The sequence below is a fragment of the Rhododendron vialii genome, chromosome 8a, assembly GCF_030253575.1.
Source record: "Rhododendron vialii isolate Sample 1 chromosome 8a, ASM3025357v1".
Lineage (NCBI taxonomy): Eukaryota > Viridiplantae > Streptophyta > Magnoliopsida > Ericales > Ericaceae > Rhododendron > Rhododendron vialii.
This window is the reverse complement of record NC_080564.1, coordinates 1743637-1763353: the sequence shown is the minus strand read 5'-3', so window position 1 is coordinate 1763353 and position 19717 is coordinate 1743637. Positions and strand designations below refer to the sequence as shown.

The 19717-nt window shown below is 38.7% G+C and overlaps 2 protein-coding genes across 3 annotated transcripts; one reads left to right on the top strand and one right to left on the bottom strand.

Moving 5' to 3' along the window:
* Positions 1-1074: 1074 nt before the first annotated feature.
* LOC131298271 (uncharacterized) lies at positions 1075-8184 on the bottom strand. 2 transcript variants are annotated; one of them, XM_058323638.1, is made up of 6 exons: positions 7803-8184; positions 7622-7719; positions 3426-4246; positions 2883-3015; positions 1642-1994; positions 1075-1554 (listed from the first exon to the last, which is right to left on the bottom strand). In XM_058323638.1, exons 1-6 carry the CDS (start codon positions 8089-8091, stop codon positions 1434-1436), a joined length of 1815 nt encoding a protein of 604 aa, XP_058179621.1. In that variant the 5' UTR covers positions 8092-8184; the 3' UTR covers positions 1075-1433. The 2 variants fall into 2 exon arrangements, with proteins under 2 accessions (XP_058179621.1, XP_058179620.1); XM_058323637.1 differs by having other exon boundaries at positions 2883-3018; positions 7803-8170.
* Positions 8185-12482: 4298 nt separating this feature from the next.
* Positions 12483-18369, top strand: LOC131298273 (receptor-like cytosolic serine/threonine-protein kinase RBK1). Its single transcript, XM_058323641.1, has 8 exons — positions 12483-12730; positions 13040-13474; positions 16132-16392; positions 16487-16644; positions 17123-17202; positions 17285-17420; positions 17756-17905; positions 18025-18369. Exons 1-8 carry the CDS (start codon positions 12724-12726, stop codon positions 18181-18183), a joined length of 1386 nt encoding a protein of 461 aa, XP_058179624.1. The 5' UTR covers positions 12483-12723; the 3' UTR covers positions 18184-18369.
* The last annotated feature ends 1348 nt before the right edge of the window (positions 18370-19717 follow it).

Genomic DNA, 19717 nt, shown 5'->3' with positions numbered 1-19717 from the left:
TGATGATATTTTCTTAATAAATCGGAGTTACGAAGCGAAACATTTAAAAATGGACGGATGGAGTATTTACTTATCTTTTAACCTTCTATTTGGCTAACTGTTTGGGATGGGGTTTTCGATGTATTTATTCTTTTCTTTTTTTGGGGGAATGCCAGGTTGTACTGGGTCGGCTTGCGCGCATCTCATACTAATCTCTACAGCCCTTTCACACGTTTACGCGTATAGACTAAGATGGTCCCAAGAGTTGCTGGCAAGGAAAATATAATTTAAACTGAGGTTTAGGCCAAACCCACTTGGCCAACAGCAATGATTGGTTCAGTTCACTATCATAGCATGTCACACAGAAGTACACTATCATAGCATGTCATACAGAACAACACCAGATTACATTCTACGAGCAAGTCCACCGTCGTAAGCCAAAGTTTGGCATCAAGGATGGCAGGACCTTCTACACCCTATGGAAATTCAATGGCAAATATTGACAATCCCATTCTTGGTGCAAGTTTGCATCAACTTTGACCATTTGCCAAACTTTGCTACTTTATCCAAGCCATTTGATTTGCATTGAAAAATAAGATGAGTTTAAATCAATCTTCTAATTTTGATTTTGTGCAAATGGTACCAAACCAGTGAAACATGGCTGGCCCTAGGAGAATCGCAGCATGGGACCCATCTATTTTTATTATTAAATTCAAAAATAAGTGTATCTATATGTATGCACACATATAAACACAACATATATTTTTTCTTGTCAATTTTAGCTAATTTGAGCTTATAACAAACTTAAATGAAAGAATACTCCCTCTGTCCCAATTTATTTGTCTAATCTTGAAATTTCATCTTATTAACCATACGGGCTTAAGTGTTTTTGTCTTTTCAGACCAAACCATACAGAAGTTAAGTCTAATTACCAAAACAACTTGTCATATTCGACAGATATATCTGACAACATGTCAGTGGATTTATGTGCTAGCTGAAGATTATATGCACGCAAAAACAATGCATACATGCCGCATGCATTTCCCTACTCAAATCGAAAATGAATTTGAACAGCAACCAAATAGGGAAAAACAATTTTAAAAAAGGTACTATTCAGAGTGAACCCAGTAATATATCTATGACGACTATTCACCAAACATTGTCTTTTTCCAATAAAAGATTCATCATCAACCATATAAACAAGAAACTACAACAAAACAGGTTCACCTAACGTATATAATAATGAAAAATAGCAGGAAAAGGTTCCACCTTCCGGAAGGAAGGCATCCTTTCATCCGTGATATACACATAATTTAAACTAAAGAACAATACAAAAAGAGAAGCTAATATCTACAACACCCAGCCCGAAAATTTGGAGAACAGAAGTGCATTATTGGTACAAGGGTAACCTGGATGTTAATATCGGTAAAATTTTCAATCAGTCCGTGCACCATTTACTTTGAAGGAGAAGTCAACTTATTTTCCTCTGAATCATGCTTTAGTGAAGCATCCCCACCCATCAATTCCTGAAAGCCTTCGACCTTCACGGGTTGAGCCCTAACAGTGCTCATATTCCTGTATCAAAACAAGAAAATTCAGATTCTCGTAAAACAACTTCCAACGTAATCCATTACTCAAAAGCCATTCAACAAATAGTCTTACGGTGTCTGAACTTGAGGAATTTGAGCGGAAGCCAATTGCCTAAACTGAGTAGTGGGCTGAGGATGGAAATTTGACAACGCAGCAATTTGCTGCTGTTGCCGAAACTGTTGCATTTGAGGATGTCTAGCGTTCATTGTGCCGAAGGGATTACTATCCATCGGGAATTCGGACGGGTTCTCGAGCTTGACTTCCACAAGGGGTCTAACATTCTCCATATTTACGTTCATGCCAGGGCGAGGATTGACTTGTTGGCGCCTTCGCATAAGTTGCTGTTGCTGGAAAGCCAGGTTTTGGGGGTGAACCATCTGCTGCTGCTGCTGTGGCTGCATCTGGGGATGCATTTGTCTTTGTATCTGTAGATTCACCAGAGAAGTTATCTCGTCAATGTGACTTATGGTAAAGTCCCGGTATCTGCCAAATTAAGAGTAACATATTCCAAATCCCTCCTGCAACTTTTGTGTTATAAATGGGAAGTGCAGTCAATAATGTGTCTAATAACTGGAAGCTACATCCTTAGTCTAGCTATAATGTAACAGTCGAGTCTTTCAAGTGCAAATGAGACTTTTCCACTGATGTCGCCATGACATAAAATGTTATTTGGTCTTGGCAAGAAAACATGCCAGGATTACCCAGACTCTGCTGACTCCCGAATTAACAACACTATGCAAAAGCAAGGAAAAGACAATAACTCGAGGATCAAGAATAGGCCCGGATCCCTTATTTTTTTCAGATTTTCTCTATTTTTCTTTTCTTTTTAGGTGGGTGGCTGGGGAAGTGGGGAAGCGGGGGGGGGGGGGGGGGGGGGGGGGGGGGGGTGGGATTGTGTGCGGCAAAATATTTATAGCTTTATGATAATAAGAAAGAAAATCAAAAATCCATGTCAGTCTTTCTTAATCCTTTTCCTCATTTGCATAATTGAACTAAATAATAAAATATAACTAAAGTCCTCTTATGATCAAGTAATCAATAAATGGCATTTCATGTCTTTGTACAAATTTCATCAATAGGATAGATGCTATTATGTAATAATTAATATGTGAAATTGTTGGAGTTCATCATATTAACATCTGAGAGATACTCATGACACAGAGGGCCTAAAAGGGACTTTTCAAGTTAAAAGGGGCACCATTCTCCATATGCCTAGGAAAATACATTAATTGGAGGGCCAACAGAAACATTTTGCAAATTTGGGAAAAGATCCCTCGCAAACTATTAAAGGAAAGAAAAGTAGGTGGACATACATGCTGAGATTGTCGAAGGGAAGCCTGTTGATGTGATTGCATCTGTGACTGGATAACCTGCATTTGTTGCTGAGAATGTTGCTGAGAATTCCTGGTACTATCCTTCACAAGCTCTGCCAAAGGCCCAAGATTGCTACTGATGGAAAGGCAAAATCGGTTAGACAAGGGAATAAATCTGTGCACAAGCTAAGTAATTCACATGTGCTCGCGCACGCACACATAAACATAAAAGAGCACAAAAAAGCACTGAATATCAATAAATAGCAGAAGTTTGAACAGCGCATATCCCTACAAGGCAATTAAGGAGCAAAAGCGACAAGGCTTCTAGACTAGAACAGGGTCCTATCTCAATCCAAGCATTCTAGTTAACTGCTTCCCAAAGTTCCCATATTTATTGCAGGTGTTTCTAAGCCACTTATTGTCAACCTTCATAGACCCATCCTCCTATATTAAGAAACTTTAAATCAATAGTGGTAAACAAGAAGGGAAATAAAAACCAAACCAAACACTTCAAGCATATGATGTAAAAAGTACTCCACATACCTATACCCCGCTGTTTGAAGAAACATCTTTAGTAGTTCAACGGCTGAGCACTGTTTTCTGTAACTATCAGCAAGGACTTTCAAGATATGGCCTAGCTTAGACATATGACAGCTCAGCAACTGAGATAAAACCTCCATTGAGACTTCTGAGGAAGCTTCAAACCCCACATTTGATAGCATACGAGCTATTACCTTTCTAGTCAACTCTGACGCTTGTTCTTGACCAAGAAGTTTCTTGTTTCCTTCAGATCCATTTCTTCCACGTCGTTGATTTCCTCTCTGTTCCATGCCAAGTAATTCTGGTCGAATACCAAGCCTCTCAATCATAATAGGGTTCCTAGTCATAACTTGGGGTAAGGTATCAAGAACACCATTAAACTCCACTTTATGGTTTTCTTGGACTCGGATTGTGGATGGAAGCGCACTATCAGGGACACAGTTCAACGGAAACATCATTTCAGGGAAAAGATAGGTCTCGTCGTCAATTGCATCACTGTCTATTATAGCTGAGTTTTGGAGCATGTTTGACGCATTTTCCGGCATGCGATTACCAAAACCATTGATTTCATCTTCTTTAAATGCTACTCGTCTTCTCTTATGCTTGTCAAGAATTCTGAGATAGGTACACATCTGCTCAGGTGTGCGTCTGTCTGTTTCCCGGTCCACAATTGATAACCTATATGGTTTAGTAGCTCTATACTTCTCGAAAAAATGAGCGTACCATGTTTCTGGCAATTCATCATGCCTAAATTTCTGGGACATAACATCCGTATCTTTTTCACCATACCTTGATCCAGTACTGATGCCTGCTTTAGTTGGGAGCTGAAAATTTTGTCATAGGCAACCATTTTCAGGGGAATGCAGTCAAATGCAACCATTTTCAAGGGAAAAAAGCACATCTCCACCAAAAATGGCTCATGTTCAAACAGACATTCAAAACAACCATTGTGGCACCATATTTTGCTGTTCAGTACCATGTATTACAGGCTAATGGCTAAAAATATTTGCTTCTCAATGACCTACATCAATGATATTGCCTACCAAATAACAGTATGTCAAATTTACAAACTGTTGAGTACCGAAAGATACAATCTCATATAGGTACGAATGTTGATGGAAAAAGAAGCAACAACAAACAAATCTATATTACAAAATTATTACAAGAAACACGCATATGGCAGAAGCTCTACCAGGGACCCCAAACAAATGAACAACCAGAAATACCGTCATAGGAGGTTGTGAAATAAAAATGAACATCTATACCAAAAAAAATTGATATATTGCATTTGCAAGTACACGCTTCATGAGATCGGACCAAAAAAATACTCCCTAGAAGCTTAAAATGTTTACTTCCTGACTCCCTGTTGAGGTATACGCCAACAAGCTTATAGTAGTTAGAACTAGAAAAAAAAAATCCCAAATACTATGTAAGCGGAAAAGAACATTATCCTTGAAAGTCAGGGGCCCTATGCTTACGTGGTTTGTCCTTATGCCACGATCCTGATGTGCCACAAAAAGGTTCCTTAAGACGCCACACGGATGGAGGCCACCTGGCAAGTACCCTACTTTGAGGAAGGTATTTCTCCTGAATGAATCGCTAACGATTGGACCAACCTGACCTTTCTTTTCTGATAAGGGTAAGGATTCTAGCATATGTCATAGGATCCATCCTCCCATGAAAAATTTCAAACACAACCGGAGTGTTTCATTTCAATAAGAAAGAGTCCTCCACGAGTACCAAAAGTATTCTTTGTTTCATATCGTTCTAGTGTATTGCCTTCCCATTACCTCTCTAATTCAATTTTCGGCACTACCACCAAAGCAATGCTTCTATGAGCTTAGATACCCAATAATACCAACTCATGGGCGGCTCCCCATATGTTCAATTCCACACGAGATTTATGTTCTCGTTGAGCTCATCATAGGACACCTGCATTATCTTATCTTTTATCTTTTAACAAATGTTCCGCCCCAGCCAAACTCCCCACCTCACAATGTCTTCCGCCCGGATCGGCCCGCATAAGCGAGCCTTCGGTCCAAAAAGAGGGGCATTGCCCCGCCTCCGATTCAGGAATTTTTTTTTTATTTATTACATACAAATTGATTTTTCTTAATATTGTCGGCACTGAATCATTCATCCATAGCCCAAGCAAATAAAATCCACTTAAAATTGTGAGGAGATAATATAGCTCAACAAAACAAAGTAAACAATGCCCAACAAATTTTCAACCAAGATGTATACTCCGTTGATTTAATATCGAGCTATATACACAAAAAATTTATTCATGTTTTTGTCATTGCTGAAATTAAATCCTGGAGTTGCTCCTGTACCAACTGATTGTCACGTCATATTGAGCACACACAGTGCTCCACACAAAACTCTTAACCAACCACTTGACTATACCTTCTTTTCCTATGTCTAAAGGATGGAGGAAGGGGCGACCAAACATAGCAGTCCAAGAGCCCTCTCTTGGATGTGGACCATAGGGATTCTGAGCCGCGGTGGGCCCCGAAAGAGACAAAAGAGCCATAGCTTATACCGCCCACTAAGACCTAGTGGAACATAGCCAGGTTTCATAGGAGGGCAAAGTTCGAGGCAGAATCGATAGCATGACTAGAACCTTGAACCTCTTAACCACCTAAATCACTTGGGAGCAGGGGCGGACCCATTAAGGGTCCCATGGAGGCACGTGCCCCCACTCAATTCTCCAGAATAATTTTTTGTGTGTGTGATATTCCAGAGTGTTCACACCAACTTACGTTCATCTCAAGTGATCTCTAGTGATCAAACCCACCTTCCACTACCAAGGGAACTATCCTCATAAGAGTTGATAGTACCTAGAATATTTCGAACCCAAGACCATAAGAGGCAACAAACCACTAAGTCTCAGGCCTTAATTGATCTTTAGTGATCAAACCCACCTTCCACTACCAGGGGAACTGTCCTTCTCAGAAGAGTTGATAGTACCTAGAATATTTCAAACCTAAGACCATAAGAGGCAACAAACTATTAAGTCTCAGGCTTTAACCACAAGACCAATTCCTTGGGGTTTAACTTTTCCAAATTACTTTGATAGTATAGTCTTAAAATAATGATTATGTCCTATAAAATTGCACTAAATTTTCGTAACCAAATATTTATTAAGCTTCTTTTTTTATCAATAAATTTTACACATTTCTTTTCTCAACACACTCCATTCTAGTAATCATATGAATGGCCTATATCTTCACTTCAAAATATTATTGTAAGGCATGTACACCTCGAAGAATTTTGTTGTAAGTGCACTTGAAAGAAACAATACCATACTAAGTAAAAGTGATGGAAGACATTCACTATCCTTTTTTTATGAAATTCTTCTTCCCACCGTAAAAAATATGTGTCACACTACTAATGTAAATTCCAAGTGTTAGAACTGTAGCTCATAGGTTAAGTATGAAGAGATACTAAGAAATTCTAGAAAGAACTGTTGCTCATGTGTTGATTCTTTACTGTTTTATACTAACACCAAGGTCCGCCACTGCGTGGGAGTAAGCTGTAAGCCATGAACTACTAGGCTACCACCCTTGGTAGTAGACTGTACCTTGCAAGAAAGAAAGAGAGAGAAAAAAAAAACCCTCCAAAACCTAATTCCCAACATGAAAATCACATTCCTAAAATTTATTGTAGCATCCTAAAAATGCTAGACACATGAATTTGTCGAACTTGAACTAAGGCTTTGTTTGTTTTGATGTAAAATGTTTTACAATGTAAAATATTTTCCATGTAAAATATTTTTTCAGGAAACAAACTTCTAACTTTTATTTTTCGGTATTTGGTTGGTACTTGAAAGATATTTTCAGAAATCAACAAAATAGTGTAGAGAGGGAGGAAGTGCCTTAAACGGTAGAAAGATTTGAAAATATTAGAGTTGAACGTGGGCTAGAACTGACGATCGAGAAAACTGAGCAGCGATAATTGCAATAGAAGGCAGCGGGTTTATTTCGGAAAATAAGTTACGGAAAATTTAAGGGTAAGTCATTTTCATTCAATTAATGAAAAATATTTTACATGTAAAATATTTTCCTTTTTTTCACACAACCAAACACGGTAAAACATTTTATCGGAAAATATTTTACGCCCAAACAAAGGGAACAAACGGAGCCTAAAAATAAAATGTCAGCAGAGTAACAAAATCCATTCAATTATTCAGATCAAACCTTAGACGCCGCCGCCGTCTTCGTAGCAACAACGCCGTCTCTCTCTTGCGCATAATCTTCCAAAGTGAAGTAGACATCGTCCCCATGCAACTGCAAATCTGATCAAATCGCATCAATTTCAAAGCAAACGTCAGTTACCTAAATTAGATGTTCTCAATCACAGAGAGAGAGAGAGACGAACAGTTTGGATTGAGCTTGGAAACCGGGGTCGAAGAAGAAGAGGAAGAAGACAGGAAGAGAGAGACGGAGGCTTTGTCAAAGAGGAGGGCACGAGCTCTGAGTTGGAGTTGGATTTGAGCCCTAGATTTGGAATCGTCGGCTCTCATGAAGGCTTCCCATGAGGAGGGCGACGACAGGAAGATGACGAAGCTGGGGTAGAGTGAGTCGCCGAGCCACGACCGCCACACGCCGTGGCTGTCGAGCTTCCGAGCGAGCTCGTAGCCACGGCCGTCGTCGCCGAGCAACGCCATTGCCTGGAGAGTGAGGGAGGGAGGAGAGAGAAGGGAGGGGAAACTGTCTCGGAACTGGTTTCGGTGTGGAGAAGACCATGCTTTCAAACGTAGGTAACATGCTTCCTGTGAGCCACGTGTAGAAGAAGCTAAGGGGCTTGTTTGGAATGGAAAAGAAAAGAAAGGAAAGGCCGCGTTCAATTGTATGGAAATGATGGAAAAATCAATTTTCGTGTAACTTTATATGTGTTCAATTACGAGAAAACTTGTAGCATTCTCAACTTTAACTTTCCTACTGAAAAACACTTTTCTTACAAAACAGGTCTTGTCAAAAGGAATGAATTTTTGTTTTTCCGCAAGATTTCTTGTCGAGAGATCATACATGAAAATAAATTTTATTTTCCTTTATTACACCCACTTTACTTTTGCTGGTAACCAATTTTCTCACACGACATTACCGACAACTGAACAGGGTAGAAAGGAACGGGTGGAGGAAAATTATTTTTTGTTCTGTTAATTTCCTTCTTATTTCCTCTCAAATCAAATAAGGAAAAACTATTTCTCCTTCCTTTCTTTCTTTTTTTTTCTCATAGATTCCAAACAAATCCTAAGATATTGTGGTTCTTCTGCTCACAATTTTGGTTCTCGCAAGTTTAGTAATAAAAAATATATTTCAAAAACGATTTTACTTTTGTTCACGCTATATGGAGTATGGACTATACTCTACAGGTGGATTGTTTCGGGCCGTGATGACTTATACCTGAGGCCCAGTGACCCATTATTGTCTTTAAGAAAGCCCTCCAGACTCCAGAGACTGAACTACGGGCCAGAACACACCATGAGGTGGTTCACGGGCCGGGCCTGTTGGGTTTTGCAGATTGAGAGCATGTTTGGTAGACCTTTGCTTATTTGCGCAACTTGTTAATTCTGTATCTGAATTCAAAATAAGTTAAAATTCAGAGGCAAACTAAACAAATAATAAGTGGAAAATTCTAAATAACCAAGAGTTTTTAAACAGGACCGCAAATACAAGCAGTACACCGAGTTAAATCTCTAAAGAGGTGTCTGTAGCGGCGAGACAAACCCGAATAGAGAGACCAACGAAAGCTTAATAAGCTAAACCAATAAAAGGAGCTACGAGGGATGGGCCATATGGAAACGTCATTTTTTCATGAGCGCTCGGATATCTTGATGTGCCAATAGGTACGAGAGAGAGGAGATCACTATGGTCATTATTGTGTTCATTGATTATTTTTACCGATAGTATATATCATTATTGTAGTAGTTAACTATTTTATTTTTACGAATATTTTGACATGAATAAAATGTTGATATTGGATTGGGTTCAATGTGCTCTATGACATTAGCATCTACTCCTATCTAATGCACTTAACCCTCCAAGAAAGCTGTCATTCCCCTATAGGACTACTATATATATAACTTGTCTTATTCTTCCAGTACTGTACTACATCCATTTCTTTTATTTATCTCCATTAATACCCCCTTATTGTTTGTTAAAGCTAGCTGATCATGAGCCCAGAGGAAGATCATCAGTTGAAACCACTAAACTGTCGATGCTTTCGGGCTAACCCCAACCAACCCACACTATCAAATATCATATCCATCTCCTCTCTCTCTCTCTATCTCTCTCTCTCTCTCTCTCTAGGTGGTTGCCCCACTTTGAATTGGATTACCAAATCCAGTTACAAACTACTAAAGTGTGTAACAGATTAAAGTGTGTTTTATCTCACTAAAAAAGGGTGACCAAACAAACAGATTAGTTCGAAACTTTTCTCCGGATGATTAATGGTTGTCCTTAAACTCCAGAAATGTAATTTCACTAGTTTTTTTTAAGCTGAGCCAAAGTCTAATCTGACTAACATTATAGTATTATCTAAACCCGGCTGACACCCTTAGTTATCTGGAAAAAATTATAATGCTATGGTAAGGACAGTTAGAAATCATAATTAGAATACTATACGAAGTATGATTAACTCAAATGAGTCTCAGTTGACATATTTCATCAATGTATTACTGATGACGATACTGATAATTACTAAACTAAGATATACGAATTTTGTCTCAGCGCAATACTCAGGGACGCGGCTGTAGTGGGGTTTCAAGGAGTTCAAGCAACCCCCGAGATTCAAAAAATGTGCAAATTTTTTTTCATTTTTTAACATATATATTTGGTTTTTTGTTAAGAGGGTCCCATTTAAATTGGTAATGAAGTGTTGGATTATAGAAGCTGTTGGGATCAGTCAAGAAAGTCCTGAAAGAACGAACACTCTTTTTACTTTGAATCTCATTTCTTTAGAAGAATGAATATCTTCACTTTTCTTTTGGGGATTTCTTTGACTTGAGGGACTTTTGATGAGGATCCGACAATTTCTGGTAAACGTACTTCTCTAACTGAAATTGACATTGGTGAGGTTGGTGGACAAAGGGGGCTTTGTGCTCATAAATAGTATATGAAAAATTCATTTGAGTAGGTTAGTTCACCCACTTTAAACGTAAACGTGCAATGAAACTTATATATATCCACTTCCACTGTTTTGATTTTTAGTCTTACTCTAATACAGTAGTAATGCTAGTTGAGAGTGTGATCACTTGCTCATGACCCGGCCATAACCAATTCACTAGCTACATCTATAATAAGTGGTTGGCGGAGAGGAATTATCGTGTTGCTCCACGGGCCTTCATCACCATACATTCACGAGGTGCCCATGTATAAAGTGTATGAACCTCACGTAAATGCGTGGTGGTGGAGACCCTTGGAGCACCACGCGGCGGTGCTCCATGACTACTGAATAATCACTCGTTAACAAATGGAGTTCTAGTCAAGTCGATAATAGTATTTGCTCCTTTGGTATTGGACAATGATTTGTGAAAGTGAAAATTAAATTGGTTACTACGAAAAGTTGAGCTTAATTCATGAAAGGAAAAATGACCAAGTTAACTTCAATTGACTCAATTCTCAAAATTTTAGCTATAACCGAAACCTTTGATGTAAGCAGAGAAGCTTGAGTAGTCATAATTACTCTAGATGTTTTTCAACAATCTTGCGGTTTGTGAATAAAATGGTTTTTTTTTTCTTTCTAACGACAAACAACATTAATATCTTTTTTTAAAGAAATAGGAGAATTAGTGAAGGTGCATGTAAGCTGGCTCAAACAGTCGAATGCACTTGGTTATAAGAAAAGGAAATTGATTTCGGTTTGAACTCGGAAGGAAAGATTCTTGCATTACCCAGGCCCCCCTGATGTCTAAGGGACATCATGGGTGTTAGCCTCATCCTGCCAGTCCATGCTCGACAATGGACGTACGGTTTAAATTTTACCTCGGCTGAACGACAGAGATATGTTCGGCCGAAATAAAATTTGAGCCATCTACCACCGAACATGAACAGCCCAGATGGGAGAGCAAGGTCCCCCATTTCATTTTTTGTGATAGTTTATCTGGTGAATTTAAACTTGGTCTTCCCCATGCATGCATTAACTCTCCCAACAAAATTTCACACGTGTGAATGTTTTTGAAATTGTTAACGTTATGTAAGTAACGTGTGTACAAAACATAAAAATATATTTACTTGTAGTACCAAACCTACCCTCCAATTCCTTAGCGCCAAATTGGCATTCGTTTTAGTTGGGTTCGCTATTTGCCCTGTCTGTTCCATTTTAGCGGTAGTTGCGCCAACAATCACGAACCTCATAATCAATGGCCAAGATTGCATCACCCGACCACAAGAATCAAACTTCAATTAGAACCCCTGGGGTTTAGTCAATGTGCTGATGGGCCTCAGTCTTTAACCTTCGTTTATCAGCAAATCAGTTCTCGTGGTTTTCGGATCTAAAGAAAAAAATTCTCGGTCGTATGTGAATCTATTTGCACCATTAGTTAGTTTATAATTGGACAAACTTCTCCAAAGATTTTTTGGTCTTTTCGAACAAGCCAAAATTTTAAGTGTTTGGGTTACATGCAAAGAGTCTTTGGCCTTGCTTTTTGAGAACTTTTTGAAACGGTCTTTTTAGTTATTAATTTTCTTCACTTTTACTAGATTTGAGTCAAATTTTTTACGTAACATCTAAAAAGTTTGTCCAAATACACCTCGTGGTTTTCTATTGAAACTTGGTGAAATTGTAGCACAAACGCCTATGTGGAGAGCAAAAAAAGTTACACAAACATATCGTGTGTATTTATATATAGGCGTGTGAGCTAATTTTTTTTGTTTCCTTAACTCTCCACCTAACGGTGCACAACCCCAATTCACAAGAATTTATATGCTAATAAATGAAGATTAGGGATCCTTCCGATTATCGACTAAACCAAAGGGGGTAAAAGTGAAGTTTTCCCGTATACAAGGTGCTCCATACAAATATCCATCTGTATAAATCACCTGGTGTATATATAGCAGAGAATCATAGATTCCAATCACCACAAAGCTGGTAATGCCCTGCTCTATCAAAGGAATAACTAACACGGGATACATTCCTTTTTCACTTCTCTCTCTCTCTCTCTCTCTCTCTCTCTCTCTCTCTAGACACCTGAGAAGAAAGGGGAGAGATATACGCCTGAAATGTATATTGTCCAATCCGGAACAACAAATTATCTGCAATAATTTGAGCAAAATCCCACAAGCCCATCACGATATTTATGGAAGGTAACACTTAATCCACGTCCTATTTCCTTCAACAAATTTCCAAAATTCATTTCTCTGTTTTCATATTGAGTGAAAACCCTGCTTCAGTTTCCTCTGTTTTTCTCACTAAGCTCCATGTCACGATCAATTAGAGTCGCCTACATCAATTTTTGTTTTCCTTTTTGATCTTTCAATTGAATTCAAAATAGTGATACCCTTTTCACATAAAGCATCCAATTGAATTCAAAATATCGATATATCATGTTTTCCGTACAACATTTCATTCTAATTCATGTTCTCTGTTTTGTCGGTAACATAAAAAATTTACAGAAAGCAAAGAGAACCCAGAAACAGAAACCCCAAAAGAAATGGAAAAGCAAGAGGATAGCGATGAGCAATCATCGCCTAGAGGCGTATTGGAAATACCAGTTTCGGGTTCAGACTCTGATAATAGTAGTACTATCAGCAGCAGTTGGGGCACCGCGAAATCGGCGTCATATAGAGCTATATTTAAAGAAAGCCATGTGTTGCATTGGAGGAACTTGATTGAACACATAAAGTGGAAAAAATCGATGAGGCGATTTTCAGCGATACCTCTGTTACTCGGGAACGAGATTTCGAAGAGGAATTCGAGAAGGAAGTTGATCAGGAATCACAGCGCGGATGATGAGATTGATTGTGGGGATGTGGTGGTCGCGCCGAAACCATCGTGGAGGAATTTTACTCATGCGGAGCTCTCGGCTGCCACTGATGATTTCAGCCCTGGTAAGGAAGACAGTTGACACTCCTCTGTTTTGTTCTTCATTTTTTTTTTCCAGTTTTTGATGCAGAGTACTCTGTTTTAGTTTTTCAGGGGAGAGAAGTATTTTCCATCTAATCCTATAGTATTGTTCTTGCCTTCCAAAATGGATAAGGGTTTCTTATGGCTGAAATTGGAGTACCCTAGCAGAGAAGTTTAAAATAGGACTCCTTTATTTTAAGTTTCATTTATTCGAATACAAGGATTTTACCAAATTTTGATGAAGTTTATTTTATTCTTTACTTGGGAGTCCATACTTTGGAACAGTTATAATGAAAATAAAAAAGGGAAATTTGTACTTACACCCCCTGTACTATCACTGATTTGCACGTACACCCCTAATACTCCAATTTTAGGCACTTACATCCCCTGTATTTTGGACTGAAGTGCAACTGTTAGAAAATCCGTTAAAATTGATGGAAAAGCTACTGGCGGGAGATTTTCCTCCAAAATGAGGAAGAAAATTGCCCAAAATAACCTTGATAACCATTTATAAGTTATGTCAAACTCCCCTTCCAAAAAACAGAGCATGCAAACCCCCTTCTTCTCCTAACCCACACACTCTCTCTCTCTTCTCCCACAAGATGTCTTTTCAAACATCAAGAAACCCATCAATTTCAAGCCAAAGGATGCATCCAATTTGCCATTGCGGTTTGCTTGAAATTGATGGATTTCTTAATGTTTGAGAAGACATCTTGTAAGAGAATAGAGAGGTGTTGTTCCACTTAACTTTTTCTTAAAGTTATGGTTGTCTTTATTTGAATTTTTTCACGTCTGTTAGTTTTGCGCCAAATTTTTGTGATTTATTGATTAATCTCTACAAGACAAATTGTAAAAGTATATATTTTTTACTTTTACCCAAATATTTTGGAAAATAACCACTTTTAAGGTTTAAAAAAAAAAAGGTCAAAAAAGTAAGGCACAAAACTAACTACTATTTTGGGTAGAAGTAAAAAAATTTACTTTTTCAATTCGCCTTGACGAGACGAATCAGAAAACTAAAAAGGTGAGGCAGAAAATTAACAAACACAAAAAAAAAAATCAAATAAGGAAAAAACCAAAAAAAATGGTAAAAGTTGTCAGTAAAACATGGTCAAAGAGTGGGTTAGGGTAGGGGAAGGGAGGGGTTTGGATGTCCTGTTTTTGGGAAGGGGAGTTTGACAGGGCTTATAAACAGCTATCAAGGTTAGTTCAAGCATTTTTTCCTCTCATTTTGGAGGGAAATTTCCCACCAATAGCTTTTCCATCCATTTTAATGGATTTTCTAATAGTTGCACTTTAGTTCAAAGTACAGGGGTGTAAGTGCCTAAATTTGGAGTATAAGGGGTGTATGTGCAAATTGATTATAGTACAAGGGGTGTAAGTGCAAATTCCCCAATAAAAAAAGGCTCCTTTTTTTTTTTTCAAAATGTAAATCTTCATTAAGAAATCCAAATGGAACAGAGATACAAGATTAACAGGATTACAAGAAAGGACTAAAAAGCCCACCAAAATCTACTACACTTCCAAACACACCACAAGCAAATACAGAGAAAAAAGAGAGGCTTGAATGGGTTAAACAATGGTACAACCAATAGTTATTGCGGGTCATGTTCATTTGGTTTTTGCATATATAATAGATTTGGTTGTATGAAATATGAATACAAGCCCACACCCTTCTTAAACCCATGGTGGGTGCAGTACACACAACTAGCGATCTTAGGAAGCTTTTGGTACAGGGTTGTGTGATAGTATCAATTTTTATGTAGAGCCAATTCATACGAAACTTTTCTCCTGATTGATGGACGGTGGACTTATTACCTTTGATTATCTCGCATGACGAATAATTAATGTCATCAACCACTTTCTTTGTTTGCGTGCCAAAACAAAGCCATCACTTTAAGCCGCCTCGGTTGATAGAAAAGGCTTGCTTTGAAGCACTTACTCTTTGACTGAGAAAAATAAGTGGAGTTGTAGGACAGGAAAGTGATTGTGGGACATGACCACTTGACTTTCTCTGTCCAAAAGGGTTACTCCTTCCCCTTGTTTGGATTTGTTAGACAAATGGGTTCTCTCTCACTGTTTCATCACGACCAGAGTTTTAAAATAACGTCGTTGCGTATCGTATCGACCGCTATCTAACCGGATTTCAGAGCCTATTACTGTTATTTACTTATATATCGGCCGTCACGGACCTACACGGTCCGATATCGGTCAATATATAACCGCATCACCTATACCTTTACGTTTCCCGATATCGCAATTTAAATCCCTTGTGATGATCATATATTAGTACCCGAACGCTGTTTCTTGGAGAAACCTCACAGCCCCATTATTGCTTGGTGATTGCTTAAGCCAGTCCTTGACAATTTCAACCATATTGCCTTTCACGACTAGTGGATACCATATTAACATCAGAACCAAGCACAACTTTATTCAGTAGTTGAGAATTTTTCGAAGCCGTTCATATGTTGGGTTTACATCCCTGATATTGATTAATAGATGACTTCGATTACGACAAAGTTGTTCCACTTCAACAAACTACTTTTCCCATCCTATGATTAACAGATTGACTTCGACTATTACAAAGTGGATCCACCTTAAAAAAACTTCTTTTCCAATAATAATATTGAATTTTTGGTAGAGAGGTTGATTGGGAAAGGTGGTCATGCTGAAGTGTACAAAGGGACCTTACCCGATGGCCAAATCGTTGCGGTCAAGCGAATAACTAAGAAAGAAAAGAAGGATGAGAACAATAGAGTTGGCGATTTCTTGACCGAGCTGGGGATCATCGCTCACATCAACCACCCAAACGCTGCGAAACTGATCGGTTTCAGCTCGGATGGCGGTCTCCACCTCGTCCTCCAGTTTTCCACCCACGGCAGCCTAGCTTCCGTTCTGCACGGTGCCCCCATTGTTTAATCTTGGCTTTGAACTTCTTATTTTTCCTGGTCATGTTGGTGATTTTTCTGAACAAGAATGTTTTAGCATTTTTTCAGGTGCAAATGAGAGTGTTTTAGATTGGAAGATAAGGTTTAGAGTTGCTATTGGGGTAGCTGAAGGACTTGGCTATCTGCATTGCGATTGCCAGAGACGCATAATCCACAGGGACATAACAGCCTCAAACATACTACTCACAGAAGACTATGAGCCTCAGGTTTTTATTTTCTGCTCTGTTTCGTAATGTGGTAATTCAGAGCTGGCCCTGAGCTGAAGCTTGAGAGGTGGCTGCTTTAGGCCCCGAAAATTTATAAATTTGAAGGGACCTCTCCAATTTTGGTAGCCTTTACAATCGTCAAACAAAAATGCCTTCTCTTTCATCTTCGCTTTGGGCCCCCCAAAAGTCAAGGCCGGTTATGTTATAGGGAATTATTCGTATGTGGGTATGTGTCTTAAGGGTCGAATTGATCTGATTCTAAGTTCAAGAGCTCGTTAATATGGCGAAATATATGCATTTCTCGACATAGAGACTGTGCACAAAATACTCACTAGGGTGAAAGCCCTACAAATCTGTAGGTCACTGCTGAGTATTCCCTGCAGATTTTTGTTCAGGAATAATCTGCATATAGGTGTTTTGTGTTACAGTCCTTGGTCATATAATGAATGACATTCTAAGACTCTTGATCATGTGTTAGATTTCTGATTTTGGGCTAGCAAAATGGCTACCGGAAAAATGGGTTCACCATGTTGTCCATCCGATCGAGGGGACTTTCGGGTAAGGCAGAACAGCTTCAGCATTCCTCATTTATCATTTTTCTAACTTGTGGGCTGATTTACTGTTATTTTGGATGGTTCAGATATATGGCTCCCGAGTATTTCATGCATGGTGTTGTGGATGAGAAGACTGATGTGTTTGCATTTGGGGTTTTGTTGTTGGAACTTATAACCGGCCGGCGTGCTGTTGATTCATCTCGACAAAGCCTTGTGATGTGGGTATGATTTCGTTGCTATTCTGTTACTGAAACGGGAAACCTGTTGAATTTCCATGTTTAGTTTCCCAACTTTGTTTCACTGACAATAAGCAAGTTCTATAACCGAATCGATTCGTTATAACCCAGGGCCAAAAGTCCAAATGTACTATTCAAAATGTATGCGTGCGTATGAGTGTATTTTTTGATTTTGCGTTGTGGTACAAAATTCCCCAATTCATTCGGTTGATAGTGTGCTCCATTACAGGCCTAGATTAGTTTGCACTGACATAAATAGAAGAGTCGTTGTATTTTTAGAACCTGGATTCATTAGCTGATACCTTACTGTTTCATGATCAGGCAAAACCTCTATTGGAGATGAACAACGTCAAGGACATTGCGGATCCCCGCTTGGGAGACGCTTACGACATGGGGGAAATGAAACGAGCCATGTTGACAGCGTTGTCGTGCCTCCACCACTTACCAAACATGCGTCCAAACATGATCCGGGTACGTACGAAATTCAGCCTTGTTTAGTATCTTCTCATTTGAGATCGCAAAACGGTCCCGAGTGTCGCTACAGACGACGACGGATAACATAAAGGCGAAATTCTTGGAAATCCATGCAGGTTGTGCAGCTATTGAGAGGAGAGGGGGGACAAGTAGAGTTGAAGCAGAAGACAATGGGAGGGAGAACAATCATATTGGATGCTTGTGATTTGGAAGACTATACAAATACAACTTACCTCAATGATCTCAACCGCCACATGCAACTTGTTTTGGAGTGACAAAAATAGGGTTTCCCCCATTTGTTACTTCTGCTGCTGTTGATAGCTTTCTGTTGCTATTTACAGTGGAGAAGTTTTTCTTTCTTTGAAAGAAAAATAAAAAGAAGGGGGGTGCGGAAGTTGAGAATGGGTGTAGCCTGAGTAGGGCTTTTGGTGAAAATGGAAGTGATATTTTTCACCGACAAATACAAATTTTGAAAATTAATTTTGGTGCTCCACTTTTAACGCCTATGTACAAAAGTGGAGCGCCAACAATCAGCATCCAAGCTTAGTTTTCTTCATCCATTTCAACAAACAATGTGTATACAATACTTCGAAAACTTGGGCATTAAATGGTTACAAAGTTGAAAAATGAGCAACAAAAGAAGCACATGCAGACACAAACAAACCAAAAGATGAGACAGCTAACACAGCCTGTGTGCAAATCCAGTGATCCTTGAGCATGACCCAAGACCCAATGGTAACTACACAAATTCACACCCACAATTAACGTTGTTCGTACCACAATTTATATGGAGCCTACCGCCAAGTACATAAAGCCCATACGAGTACTTGGGTGGCAAATCCAATGTATGAAATATGAATAGTTGGTCACGTGCCCCCTGAAACTTTAGCTCTTTCACTTGTGCAAACCTATAATGAAAACGATAAGACGCGAGGTTTCTCATGCAACATATGAATAAGGCTTTTATGCCCTCAACTGCTTAATGTATTAACGAAATACCCCCATGTTAGAAAACCAATTCACACAAGTCACATTGCGTCGTTTACTCGACGTGCATACTAGTTAGAAAACCAATTCACGCAAGACACATAGCGTCTTTTAGTTAGTTAGAAAACCAATTCACGCAAGACACATAGCGTCGTTTAGTCAACGCGCATACTACTGGATGACCTCCAGCCAACTTTGGGGGACCCACAACATTTTGTTGTTATTGTGACCCACAACATTACATGACATATAATGTCTTTTTGTATAAAAATATTGAACCAACAAAATTCAATTTGATGGTGATCATAAAGAAATCGAAATGCGACCGAGCCTGATATTCAAGGTATTAAAAATACTACTGTAAAACCCAAGTCTGGTCTTTTGGGATCAAACGGTAAGAGTGAAGATTTTCATAAACGTAGAAGGAGCAACTGATAATGGAGAAAATTAAAACACCTAAGAGTATTTGTCATCAAGAGTTAAAAAGAGTATGACCATACGATGACGACCATGGAATAGACTTTTTTTTTTTTTTGGGAAAATAATTTCCACTCTCCTTTTAACCATCTACACTTCTTCTTTTTGTTTTTATCCACATGAATTTATAATATTGTCCTTGCAGGTGTTACAAAGTGTATTGAATAAAGGACAAAATATTAAATTCAAGTGGATAAAGATAAGAAAAAAAGTGTGAACTGTAAAAAAAGGAAGTGGGGAAATCAAATCCCCTTTTTTTTTTTCTGATCTTCGGATGCAAAGAATGTTTGAAACCTTGATCTTAAACAGGGATTATTGAAAAATAGGAAAATGTAAAAGCAAATA

Excerpts from the sequence above, each read along its gene's own strand:
- LOC131298273 (XM_058323641.1), top strand. Across the intron at positions 16,393-16,486 it reads CCTAGCTTCCGTTCTGCACG|GTGCAAATGAGAGTGTTTTA; the intron begins GTGCCCCCATTG and ends GCATTTTTTCAG. Across the intron at positions 16,645-17,122 it reads CAGAAGACTATGAGCCTCAG|ATTTCTGATTTTGGGCTAGC; the intron begins GTTTTTATTTTC and ends ATCATGTGTTAG.
- LOC131298271 (XM_058323637.1), bottom strand. The coding sequence starts at position 8,091 with ATGGCGTTGCTCGGCGACGACGGCCGTGGCTACGAGCTCGCTCGGAAG. Across the intron at positions 7,720-7,802 it reads TTCCAAGCTCAATCCAAACT|ATTTGCAGTTGCATGGGGAC; the intron begins GTTCGTCTCTCT and ends CGATTTGATCAG. Across the intron at positions 1,995-2,882 it reads CCCTTCGACAATCTCAGCAT|ATACAAAGACAAATGCATCC; the intron begins GTATGTCCACCT and ends GTGAATCTACAG.